At 33.4% G+C, this 14,148-nt stretch overlaps 1 protein-coding gene across 3 annotated transcripts in view; it reads right to left on the bottom strand.

Moving 5' to 3' along the window:
- Positions 1-2,302: 2,302 nt before the first annotated feature.
- Positions 2,303-14,148, bottom strand: part of LOC127180653 (protein unc-13 homolog C) — a 167,491-nt gene continuing 155,645 nt past the window's right edge. For all 3 annotated transcript variants that reach the window (XM_051134831.1, XM_051134832.1, XM_051134830.1), the window contains 3 exons: positions 9,844-9,936; positions 7,115-7,274; positions 2,303-3,788 (listed from right to left, as the gene is read on the bottom strand). In XM_051134831.1, coding sequence (XP_050990788.1) covers positions 3,503-3,788; positions 7,115-7,274; positions 9,844-9,936 — 539 coding nt within the window. In that variant the 3' untranslated portion in view covers positions 2,303-3,502. The remainder of the gene's footprint in view (positions 3,789-7,114; positions 7,275-9,843; positions 9,937-14,148) is intronic.

Genomic DNA, 14,148 nt, shown 5'->3' on the forward strand with positions numbered 1-14,148 from the left:
CTATTTTTTTATATTTATTTTTTATTTGACAATCAGACTATTTTTCAAGCTAAAAACAACAATCTCAGTGATAACATTAAAGAATAAAATAAAAAGTAATTATTGTTATATGTACTTTAGTTACTTAAGTTTACTCTAGCTTTTTTTTTATTATAAAATACATCTGTCATTTGACAAATTATTCTTCATAAATATCTGCACATATTATAGTTGCTGTTGGCTTTCTTGATTTAAGAACGCTATCAACCTTATTATTCAATGCAGAAGTAAGCCTATAGACAAGACTTCCAGTTCATTAACGATAAAACTGTTTACACTACATAATTAAGATAATACATTAAAATAACATGGTAAGACAAACCAATTTGTAATATCAAACAGCAAAACAAACTGTTTTGTACAGCTAAAAATAGCTAGATGCGGATGAGACCAGAAGCCAGACCCATATTTACAAATGGCCATGGCTGCTTTTACAGGAAAAATAAGGCGGATAGTATGACCGCTAATCAAAATTGCAGAGCTTAATCATGTTGTACTCTAATAATGTCATGTAGTACAAGAACATTTGCCAGTTTTCTCTTTAATGGTAGATAATCTGCATTAAACCAAACGGTCTGACGTTAATGACGAACTAATGTTTGGAACAGACGCTGTCTGTAGCACGCCTCATCTGTCAGTTCACTCACGCGTTTGACCTTTCCAATATGGCGTCGATCGTCAATAACTTGCTAATAGCCGCAACTACAGAATCTGTATGTTTATATCTGCGGTCTTACCATCTGTTGAGCTACGTAGATTTTTTTTTTTTTTAACGCAAATGTATTGCGTTTAATTTCCCTCTGCTTTCCGCTTGAAAGGAGCGCGGTGAAGACGTCACGTGACCTGTCCATCAAAGCGCCATTCTGGATCCGCGAACAGCTTCCTGCTCACCAGTCGCATTTCAAACTTCTGAAGAACTGACAAAACACTGCCGTTTCAAAACGTGCTGTCATCCTATGTGTGCCAGTCACATCCAGAATCTGTTACCACATACTGTGAGGAGATCCGTCGCTGTTTTAAAAACAAATACTGTCATCGAGTTCAAAATACTGAACAAGAGAGTGAACAACTGGATTATAAGGTCAATCTCATGACGTCAGTCTTTAACGTCTAATAATTCACTCCAATATAGTGTGATTGTCTACATATATAGAGAGAGAAAAAGAGAGAGACACCCTGGACCACAAAACCAGTCATAAGGGTCAATTTTTTGAAACTGAGATTTATACATCATCTGAAACCTTAATAAATAATCTTTCACAATTGATGTGTGGTCTGTTAGGATAGGACAATATTTGGCTGAGATACTTTCTGAAAATCTAGAATCTAAGGGTGCAAAAAAATCTAAACATTGAGAAAATCACCTTTAAAATTACCAAATGAAGTTCTTAGCAATGCATTTAATATATTTACGATAGGAAATTTACAAAGTATCTTCATGGAACATAATCTTTACTTAATATACTAAAGTTTTTTGGCAATAAAAGAAAAATCGAATCATTTTTATCCATACAATTTTCGATCGTTGGCTATTACTACAAATATACTTGTGCTACTTATGACTGGTTTTGTGGTCCAGAATCATATATCAGCAGGGAATGTGTGTAGAAAGTATTGTCAATGCAATTTCTTATTTTAAATTTGGGGTGACCTGGACATGTATTTGTGAAATTAACCTCACAATTTCCTCCGTTAAAGGAGAAGTCCACTTCCAGAACAACAATTTACAAATAATTTACTCACCCACTTGTCATCCAAGATGTTCATGTCTTTCTGTCTTCAGTCGTAAAGAACTTGTTTTTTTGAGAAAAGCATTTCAGGATTTTTCTCCATATAATGGACTTCATTGGTGCCCTGATTTTGAACTTCCAAAATGTAGTTTAAATGCAGATTAAAAGGCTCTAAATGATCCCAGCCGAGGAAGAAGTATCTTATCTAGCGAAACGATCAGTCATTTTTTTCGAAAAATAAAAATTTGTTTACTTTTTAAGTATTTAAACTACATTTTGGAAGTTCAAAATCGGGGCATCAATGAAGTCCATTATATGGAGAAAAATCCTAAAAAATGCTTTCCTCAAAAAACATAATTTCTTTACGACTGAAGACAGAAAGACATGAACATCTTGGATGACAAAGGGGTGAGTACATTATTTGTAAATTGTTCTGGAAGTGGACTTGAATGTTCAACGATAAACCGCTGTTCAATGCTGATAGGGAGTTGAAGAAGTTGCTTTCCTTAAAAATACAAACAATGAGACCTTCATTACAATTTCTCACTAAATATATTTACATGACATACAATTTGCCATCAGTGCAATACATAGGAATGTTGCATAAATACCAAATGTTAAACTTTTTCCTCTGTAAACAAAAATAAATGAGATGACGGCGATCGATGTGACTCTTCTGTAAAGCAACATTTACCACGTTCATACCAGATAAAACAACTTCACAGAAATCATCCCGAACTCAAAACCGGCCCATCGACTAGAAACATAATGTACAGTATGTAGCACGTGTACATAGTATATACTGATTTCCATACAGATCATGGATTGCTTTTGTATGAACATTTTCATATAACTTTGGCAGTTTTTCTTTTTTTATTTTTTTTTTTAGAATCAAACTTGTTTGAAAAAATAAAAAGATGATATCAAACAGTCAACAAATGTGATGTAAGCTTGCCTTTCAGAGCCCATGTTCACAGTGATAATTCAGAAAGGCTGAAAGCCTATGGTAAAAAAGGAAACGTAATGTAACAAAAACAAACTAAAAGAACATCCCACCCCTCCTGCCTGGACCGGCAGCGCTCGAGGCGGTTTTCATTGTTGTCAACGACTATAAAATTACAAACACTTATGAAGAGATTCGTAGCAGTCATCGCCATTTTAAAAAATGGTCTCTTTTTAAAGTCGACTCAAATACAAAACGTTGGAGGGGAGAGGGTCCGAGCCGATGCCCACAGTCACTGCGAACACATGGGAGAGAGACGTCACCAAGAAAACGAGACATGCACCACCAGTGCCGTGTGTTAAAAACGCGAAAAACGAAACCAAACAAACGAAAACGGTGCGAGAATGAAGACGAACGAAACCGCTACACACTTAAAGAGAGGATGATATACACCGGACAAAAGAATCGAGCAAATTTAGAAAGATACCAACTTCACCAATAATTCATATGCGTTTGTATTTAGTCTATTGTTTTTTTTTGTCGTTTTTTTTTTTTTTTGGTTTGGCACTTTATCTGAACAAATACGATATCTGTTCAAAAAGACTAATCGTCATACAAAACTGTCTCTTGAACATAACTCGGTAGAATATAATATTTGATAGAGAGCATACGGTAGGTAAACACTTTTGTACGTACTTGTAGTTTTAAAATGAACATTCCAACAGATGTTTTACACACATGCACAAAAACAAACACAACCGCGCATCTGTTCTCCCCGCCTGCCGGTTCTCTACGACACTTCCTCGGCCGACCGCGTGTCCGATTTGAGACGTACGAACTCTTTGGCCACTTCGTCGTTGGTCCTTTGCGAGAGTATTCTCATGATGGTCAGGCCGGTTTCGTCCATGGTAACGCTCTTGACGAGCGGGTAGCAGGCGTTCAGGCTGCCCTTCTCGGCCAGTTCTCTGAGCTGAAGGACCGTCATGCCGATGATTCGGTCCTCTCGGGCGAAGCAGTAGTCCTTCACGGAGATGTGAAGCTCGTAGGCCTCTGGGCCGTGTTCATTACTCAGCACGCTGGACGGGGAAGACACAACAACATCATTTATGTTAATTCACATCAAATTTGACTCTTTGATCAAATAAACAAACGTTACGAGTTTGAAACTGATTGCAGTTCAACTAATCAACAGTTCAAAAAAAATGGGGCAAGATAAACCAAAATAAACATTAAAATACACTGTTTTGAAAAAATGATGTAGATCTTAAACTTTATACTCATATAGGTGACACTTTACAATAAGATTTCATTTTTTTAACATCAGTTTACTGCATTAGTTAACATAAACTAACAATAAGCTCTTAAAAAACAATACATTTCAAAATGTACTAATGCATTTTAGAAATCTAAATTTGTATTTGTTAACATTAGTAAATGCACACAGACATGAACAATAAACAAATGGATTTTTGGTAACACTTTACACTTTTTTTGGTAACATTAGTTAATGCATTAGTTAAAATGAATTTACTGTAAGAAATATATGTTTTACAACATGTATCTTTGATGCTAGTAAAAATACAATTGTTCATGTTTAGTTCAGTGCATTAACTGAAACTAAACATAAAACATTTGATCTTAAAAATGTATTAGTAAATGAACATTAAAATTAGGGTTGCAAAGGGGTCGAAAATTTTAGGTAAATTTCCGGAAACGTTCCAAAAATCCCTGGAAGATTCCAAAAATGCATTTTAATGCATTAGTAAATGCTGCAATTAACAATTACTAAGATTAATAAATGCTGTTTTGTTCATTCTTAGTTCATGTTAACTAAAGTGGTTAACTAATGTTAACTAATGAACCTTATTGTAAAGTGTTAACATTTTACAACATGTACTAATCTTTGTTAATAAAAATACAACTGTATTAGAAAATGAACATGCAAACTAATGCAGTTAACTAATGTTAACAAATGAAACCTTATTGTAAATTGTTAGTTTTTTAGTTTTGTTTTTGGTGACACTTTACCATAAGGATCATTAGTTAACATTAGTTAACTTCAGCATTTACTAATGCATTATAAAAATCACAAGTTGTGTTTGTTAACATTAGTTAATGCACTGTGAACTAACATTAACAAACAATTAATGATTAAATGTATTTATTTATCTTATTTAATGCATTTATTAATAAATAAATAAATGATTTATAAAATAAATAAATTGCGTACAAGTATTGGTATTAAATAATGGAACCTTATTGGAAAGTGTTACTGTAAATTGTTAGGTTTTACTTTTTTTTAACATTAAGAGAGGTTAATTAATGCTTAGAAAATATATTTTATATTGTTAGTTAATGTATTAACTCATGTTAATAAATCTGAAGATTAAGTTTTACCCATATAAATTAGTAAACTCAATAACTGCTGCATGATGTGCATAATGAAACCAGAAATGTATTCGACCAAAAGGGACCAAAAGGTCAAAAATAGTCCAGTATGATTCAGACATTTTAAAAGTGCAAATAATGCACATATTTGTACGTAGGAATGACATTATCTTTAAATTTCAACCCTCCAGAATATCTTGACTCATAGATGTCAAAGCATTTTAAAACATGAATAAAATAAATGGTACTTTTATGTTTAAAATGACATCCTCGGAAGATTTTGTTCAGTCATGTCAGCCTCAAAAGCTACTGTATTTTATTGTACGTAAAGCAGACTGACTCATGTTGAATAGTACTCATTTTATCGTATTGATCCTCTTTTATTGACCTCTTTTGCTTGTGTATCAAATGCTATTTCAACTTCATGGCTGACTGTGAATAGAGCATCTCTACAATGACACGATTCATGTGTTCAGAAAGTCTGAGACGACTGTCGTAACAGCTAGCACAACATGCACCAAGATGTTTGTCCAATGCATCTTTTCCACAGGCATATCATGCAGCGTTTCTGTAACCCGGTCAGCTTAATGTTTATCAGACACAGAAATTGCATTTACAGAGTGAAAAGCGCCACACAGGAGCTCTTTTATGATTCCACACAAAAAAGGCTTAAGACTCCATTAAGCTAAAAGGCCCTTAATATCCAAAGGTGGGCTTTGAGTTCACGCTATTTTACGTGCGCTCTAAGAGAGAGGTTAATTCAGTGTGTCATTGAGTTTGTGCCGGGCTTCCGTCGCATTTTACTCGAACGCCTTTGAAAAGCCAAATGCGGGGCTTTTTGTTGAGCCAACTGTTCTGGAAAGCCTTTCTTAATTATCTTTTCCTTCACAAGCTTAAAATGAGACTGTCAGAAGTAAATCTTCACGTGGACGCTTGGTTTCTGTGCTCTTGTTCAAGTGCATTTGTGCAGCTTAAAGGCGATCAGTCAAAAACCAGGAAGCAGACGAGACGATCGCTGATGTCGAATGCTCTATTTACAGTCAGACGTGATTCATTTATTTCACGAGCAAAGGGGCCCAATAATAAGAGATAAAGTGAGAAATATTCGCCTGGTCCAAGAGCTCCGTATAAAATAAAATAACTTTTATTAGGCTACTGAGTTTTACATCGATCTTTCAAAAGTACGATTTCTTTCTGTAAAACTTTTAAAATGAGGGCCCGGTGACTGAGTGAAATGAGATTACAGAGGGAATAATAGTGATCACGTATCTAATCATGACATTTTCAGTAATATAGAATCCTGTGAGATTCACATCCAACTCTTATAAATCAATTCTGTGATACTTTGATATACGCTGCTATTCAAAAGTACTTTTATTCAGCGATGATGCATTAATTTAAGCAAAAGTGACAGTAAAGACATTTATAATGTTGTAAAGGATTTTTCTTACTTTCTTTTTTTACTTATTTTCTTACTATTCATCACAGTTTTAACAAAAACATCAAGCAGCACAACTGTTTTAAATACTGATAATAATCAGAAATGTTTGTTGAGCAGCAAATCATCATATTAGAATGATTTCTGAAGGATCATGTGACACTGAAAACTGGAGTAATGATGCTGAAAATTCAGCTTTTATCACAGAAATAAATTGCATTTTACAATATATTCACATAGAAAACCGCTATTTTAAATTGCAATAATATTTCACATTTTTACAGTATTTAACTGTATTTTTGATCAAATAAATGCAGCTTTGCTGAGCATATAAGTTTTCTTTCAAAAACACAGAAAATCTTACATAGCCCAAATAAGTTTTGAAGTTTAGTGTATATGTTACTAAACATGGGCAGTGCTTTTTGTACCATATTTGGGTACATATCCCCAAAAAACATGGGTATATACATATATATGGGTATATACATATAACATGGTATTTTTTTATATATTTCTATAAACACCAACTGTTATGAATATAGACAGGTTCAGTTTGTATATGAAATGAATACTCACTACTGGAATGTTTCGTTGTATTTTGGAGACCAGTTGTTATTCTTGGTTTTGGTGCTAAACTTGCGTTTCTTGTCAGCCAGGTGCGGGCCGATGGCGTTGACCTCCACGAAGGGGCGAAACATGGCATTCGTCTGCCAGTTGATATTGTTCACACCCACAACTGCAAAGAATAAGAGGATGCTCTTGAGTTAATCATCAAATACAAGTGAGTCATGTTTAACTATATGACTTCTATATCACATACAGTCATTACAGAGTCACATAATCAGGTACAAGAAAGATATTTCACCTCTGATGTGTTTTACTAGAGCTTTCAAACCAGCTCTAGGACTGTATGTACTGTAACTAAACCAAGGGCCAGTTGTTCAGAAGTAATCTGATTGGATCTTGGCCATCGGATTGGATCAAATCAGATAGGATTTACTTTGAAACGATTTTACTTATAACCTGCTAGTAAATTTCAAAAATAAAATACAAAAAATAGCAAGTAACTAGGGGTGGGAGAAAAAAATCGATTCTCTGATGCATCGCGATTCTCTCTTCAACGATTCTGAATATTTCTGAGCTTGTTTTTTTATTCATGCATGTGGCACGTGTGCGCACTAGAGACGTGGCTGGCTTCATTGCACGGAATTTGCGCTGTGAGAAGCGGCTTTCACACCGAATGCGGAAAGCGTTCTATTTCTATAAGCGTTCTATAACTATTTTGAACTTTAAGCACGGCTTGCACGCCAGTGGTGCTCTTCGCTGCGGGTGCGCTTTGGTCGACGCAGAAACAAGCCGTCCTCGCGCGGCGCAAGCAATTGAAATGAACGGGTTTCATAGCGCAGCGCTTTCCGCGGTCGGTGTCAAAGCTGTTAGACACGTGCACATTGCTTGACAGTGTGTGCTTCCACCCACTGTGTTTTACTTTAGATATGCTTTCATTAATGCCGTTTGGAATGCAGTACTATTACATGCACGTAACTCGCGCACTGACGGACTTTCATGTGCGATTTGTGTTTGTTGTCCTGAAGTTTGATTGCGGCTGTGGGTAAATGCACTTCCATTTTTGAATACATATACAAAATTGATGTTCACACAGTCAGTTATGTTTTCAGAGCAGGACAAAACATTTGATATATTGAAATAGATCTGTGCATTAGTGTGAATACAGTCTGTTAAAGCTGCCACTCGTCAGTAATAATCAAACGGCAATAATGCTGAGGAAAAAAAAAAATACCCATAACTATTGTCTGAAAACTTTTAGATACTTAAAGAACACTTATTTTAAATAAGTGACTGTTTTAAAAAGTAGCCTGTTTATATAATAAAAAATAAAGTTTGCACAAAATAAATTATATGATATAAAATTTATATGAAAATGTAGCCATGTGCAGTAATAATGTGATGAATAGTGATATTGAGTTGATAATGAAAATTGCAATTGAATTGAATCATGAAACCAGTGAAGATTCACACCCTATACTTTTAAGATGGCAGTAGTGACATACAGAGATTCCAACTATAAACAAAAATTAAAATGTTAAAATGTAAGGTTGTAAAGATGTATTTGCACAGCAGAAGAATTATTTGGGGGAAAATGTAGATCAAGAATCATTTTGGAATCAGATCGTGACTCCTAGAATTGGAATCGGATTGGATCGCAAAGTGCCTGAAGATTCCCACCCCTAAGTAACACACAGTGAAATTTTGATGTATTCTGCCTTAGATAAAAAAAGGAATAGCAACTGAGTTTATATCTCACAATTCAGATGTTTTTCTCACATTTCAGAGTTTAAAATCTTAACATCTTAATAATATCTTACAATGTTGACTTTTTCTCAGAATTGCATGTTATAAACTCTGAATTGCAACTTTCTCACAATTCTGCATGTATATCTCACAAATCTGAGTTTAAGCAATTTTGCAATTCTGAGTTTATAAAGCCAGAACTGTGACATATAAACTAAGAATTGTGAGAAAAAGGTCTGAATTGTGAGATAAGTCTCAATTACTGAATATTTATATATATATATATATATATATATATAATTTTTTTTTTTCTTCTTTAATTAAGACTGAAATTTTCCTAACAAAATGAACTCACATGCTGTGCTTATAAAACATAACTGACTGGATGATGCAAATCTGATCTTTTAATGTCATATTAATGTGCCAAGTTGCTTAGCAGCAGCATACAAATTTATTACCAACAATAAATCATGGAGAAAGTTAATTAGGAATATTATAATGTCTGTTTTGTGGCATTCCTCAAAGTCATAAATTCATAATAATGCAAAGTCACTAATACTGTTTTGATTAGATTGTGTCATTTAGTCTTTTCACACTTTTTTTTATTGATTTTTCATACAATGGGCTAGTTATCTAGTCTGTTATTAAGCAGTGTTTGTGGTCATTAATTGAGTTTGTTGTGCAGGTGTCTCTCTGCAGTCCAGTTTTCGTGTCTCCTGTAGAGATGGAGCTCATTAACAGATCCTGAGCTCTTGATAAAGCGCCCAGATGAGAGCCATTACAGCGAGAGGAAACTTTCATTCTGCTAATTAGAGCAGCAGCAAACGCCTCTCACAACCCAAACGCTTTATCAGTGAAATTACACTACAACTCATTAAAAGAATACAGTGTCTGTGGCTAAGAGAAACATGCGAATTCGAGTAATTTAGACTTCAGAGCATCTTAATCATGAATTAACAGCTCGGTGTGTGTGTGTGTGTGTTTGTGTGTTTTACCTTTGACGCTGACTTTGTGCTCTCCAGTGCCGGGGTGTGAGATCAGGTCCACCTGGATGGCGACCTCCCCGATGGATCCAGACGTGGACTGACCTGGAATCAGTTTTGAGATGAACATAATATGTCAGATAAGAGCATGCATTACACACTGAACACACACCAAATACACAATTTAAAAGTTAGAGAAAGTTAGAGAGCTGCAAATGCTTTAGGGCTGTTTAAAAAAAAAGATTAAAATATGAGGCATTGCTACCTTTAAGAAAAGTCAATATAATCTATCCTGAGAGATTCATTCCCCCTGATTCGTCTTTAAAAGCTGTAGACTGTCAAACCCTGTGAATTCACAATCCCACAGCTCTAGTCTTATGGATTTCAGGATGGTTGTTGGATGGTGTACTTTTGGAAAAATTAAACACTATTCTCATTGGAGTAGATCCAGACAGATCGCTCCTGAACGGGAGAGTAATGGAGGAGTAAACGTTGTGTTTTGTATCTTCGCATTTGCCCTTCATGGTTTGCAGCAAACAGGGAAACTGTCAAGGCCACATTTGGCCAAACAAACTTGAGAGCGCATGACACACGTCAGCTAAATGAACGACTACAGAATGACCTACAGCGTCCACGGCAGACATCAACAATCAATCACGATTGGATTAACCTCGTCTCTGCTTTCATTTGCTCTCTGACCTCGTAACAAACGCCCGCTTTCATAAAGACTCGCTGTGGCAGATGCCTGAAGAATGTGATTTACTTTCCAGGCCATATTTATATGCAGAAATGAAAAAAAAAAAAGTTTACGATAATGCTACTAAATACTAATAAAGCTGGTACAATTCCAATTAATGATAATTATTAGTAAGTGAACAGGTGGTAAATACAATTTACAACATTGTCTGCAAGGAAAATAATTGCTAACAATTATTGCTAATAATAATAAAAAATTCTAATAATAAATAATACATGAAATGTAAAATATTATATTGTATTGATATATCTAGTATAGAAATAGCTAACATTTATGATGACTTACAGACTTTATTATTATTATTAAATTAAAAACATTATTTGCTAGGAAAATAACTGCTGTATAGTAAAAAATACACACAATATATATATATATAATAATAATAATTATTATTATTATTATTAAATTATAATAGTAAATCTACAGGTGGTAAACGCAATTTACAACATTGTCTACAAGAATAGTAATTGCTAGTAAAATAACAAAAACAAATAATAATTATAACAACTAATAAATGAAATTAAATATATTATATTGTATTGTTATATATAGTATGGAAATAGCTAACATTTATGATGACTTACAGTTTTACCAATAGACTTTATTATTATTATTAAATTAAAAACATTATTTGCTAGGAAAATAACTACTTTATAGTATATATATATATATATATATATATATATATATATATATATATATATATAAAGAAACAAAAATATACTGCTACTACTACTAAGAATAATTATTATTATCATTATTATTATTATTAAAGCATAAAAGCAAATCAACAGTTGGTAAATATAATTTACAACATTGTCTGCAAAGAAAAAAATTGCTAACTAGTAAAATAACATAAAACAAATAATAAGAGTAATACATTATGAATTATATTTCATATATTATATTGATTTGTTATTGCATATTACAGAAATAGCTTAGATTTTTGACTTCTTACAGATTCACCATAAGACTTTATTATTATTATTAAATTACATAGAAACACAAAATATAATAATAATAATAATAATAATAATAATAATAATATTCTATATATTATATAAATTATATTGGTATACAAATAAGTCTCTTATATAACTAATATACTACAATATTTATATAGTATAGTATTATATAAATACATTTCTTCTATCTATTTTAAAATGACTTCTTTCAGATTCACCAATAAACCACATTAGACTACATGTAAGACATTAAAGAATATGAAATATATATACAGAAAACTATTACAATGATCACCAGCATTTTATTGCATGAACTTTTGCGTAATTTTGACTTTAAGCATTTTGTCCTGATTTTAAAGGGTTCATATCATGACGAATCAAATTTTCATTGATCTTCTGAGACTTTCAGGACTCCGAACTTTCTCCATTGAATTATGAGTCTTTTACAATGCGATTCAGTTTTATAAAACTTATCAGAAATGACCTCAAGGAGAAAACTTAAATAATAACGATGAAAAATACATGATATGACGCTAAAATCAAAACAATCTCTCCACTCCTCTGTAGATGATCAGATTGAAAAACTCCCATCCAGAATCATTCAGGTTGACTCTGAACTCTAGTGACAGGCTCTTGTCCGTCTTTCAGACCCACGAGACAAAGAAATAAACCTGTCTCTGGAGGGATTTTAAAGTGAGTCCAAAAAGAAAGAGTGTGAGGAAACTGAGATTTACTGTAGTCAGATATCAGCTCATGAAATGAAGGAGATTTCCCTTGATTACTTGCAGAACTAGTTTGAGGAGTCAGAGGTCACAGCGAACTATGGAAGTGCTTATTAAATTGTGTTGGTATTTCTGCATAGATAGAGTTCTTTTCTGGAGATGCACATATCATTTAAATCAAGATGAAATAAGCTGCTTTATATTTCTCAGCGGGTTTGCACATCATCTCATACAGTATCATCATAATCACATTGAAATGCAGGACAGCATATCTAGGAAGATACACAAAAATGCATTTACACCTGTAGCTTTTGGTTTTTCGTAACGTATCTATAAATAACAGGTAAATAAATAATAATAACACACACACAGGAGGTGAAAATTTAGAATATATTTTTTTAATGAATTTGAAAGAAGCCTCTTTTGCTCACTAAGGCTGCATTTATTATGTAAAAAAATTGCAGTAAAAACAGTAATATTCTGAAATATTTTTACACTTTGAAGTAGCTGTTTTCTATGTAAATATATTGCAAAATATAATTTATTTCTGTGATCAAACCTGAATTTTCAGCATCATTACTCCAGTCTTCAATGTCACATGATCCTTCAGAAATAATTCCAATATGCTGATTTGCTGCTCAAAACATTTCTGATTATTCTCAATGTTGAAAACAGTTGTGCTGCTTCATATTTTTGTATTTACTGTCTTTTTGATCAGCTTTGGTCAGCATAAGAGACTTCTTTTAAAAACATTAAAAATGATAACTATTCCAAACTTTTGACTGCCAGTATATGAATACATAAATAATGCTGTTAGATTCTGTTTTTAGCCCAGTTGCTTTTCCTGAAAGTGCAAAAAAAGAGTAAATGTGACTGTGACGTGTCCGCTGTGTAAAATCCCTAGAGATTCGCCATCTGAACCAAAAGAGCCCCAGATATCCAAGATATCCATCACCTGCTCCGACAGAAAACCCCAGAACTGCAGTGATGAATAACTCTAAACGTGAAGTTTGATAAATTATAAACAGTGTATGGGGAGGTAAACACACACACACACACACACACACACACAAAACTCTGCATCACACATTAGAAATTATATTCTGTCTACAGCCTTTGGCCGCAGGAGAGACAGAGAGAGAGTTGTGTTCATACTATACAATATATCAGTGTTTTGAAACAGTATGCGCCAATAAATGTTTCAATTAGTAGTGTGGGCTTCTAGGGCTGAAATGATTCCTCGAGTAACTCGAATACAAAAAAAATCATTGAGGCAGTTTAGTCCATTTACTGTAACTACAACTGGAACACTGTGTTTCCCCACGGACCATGCTCTATTTCGCCAACAAATAACTATACAAAACACAGCCACAGCACTGTTTTGCGTCTTTGAGCAACATGACGGTGTTTTGTTCTTGAATCACCCGTTAAATGATTCAGTTCAATCGCAATGACTCACTTACTTAACAGTGACTTGCTGCCACCTATTGGCGGTATTGATTTCACATTTAAAGTATCTTCATTTTAAAAATACATGTAAATATCATTATTCAATGTTTTGTTTAACATAAAAAAATATTTATGCATTTGTAACTGCAAGTTAAATGCATACATGTCCCTGTGAGCTGAATTAAATTGTGGGTAAATAGGCCTACATCTAAATGCCTCAATTTCTTGATTTATGCATTGGTTTTAGGTTGTAATGTTTACCTTTTTCTAAACAAGTGTGAAATAGATTTTTGAATTTTGATTCATTATATATATATAGGAATGTAATTTGGCAAAAAAAAAAAAACGCATTAAATGGGTTTAGTTGTCATGGTTATTGTATGTAATTTCAGCAATAAAAATGTTGATTTTTCTAAAAAGGAAA

Source organism: Labeo rohita, chromosome 18, assembly GCF_022985175.1.
Source record: "Labeo rohita strain BAU-BD-2019 chromosome 18, IGBB_LRoh.1.0, whole genome shotgun sequence".
Taxonomy (NCBI): domain Eukaryota; kingdom Metazoa; phylum Chordata; class Actinopteri; order Cypriniformes; family Cyprinidae; genus Labeo; species Labeo rohita.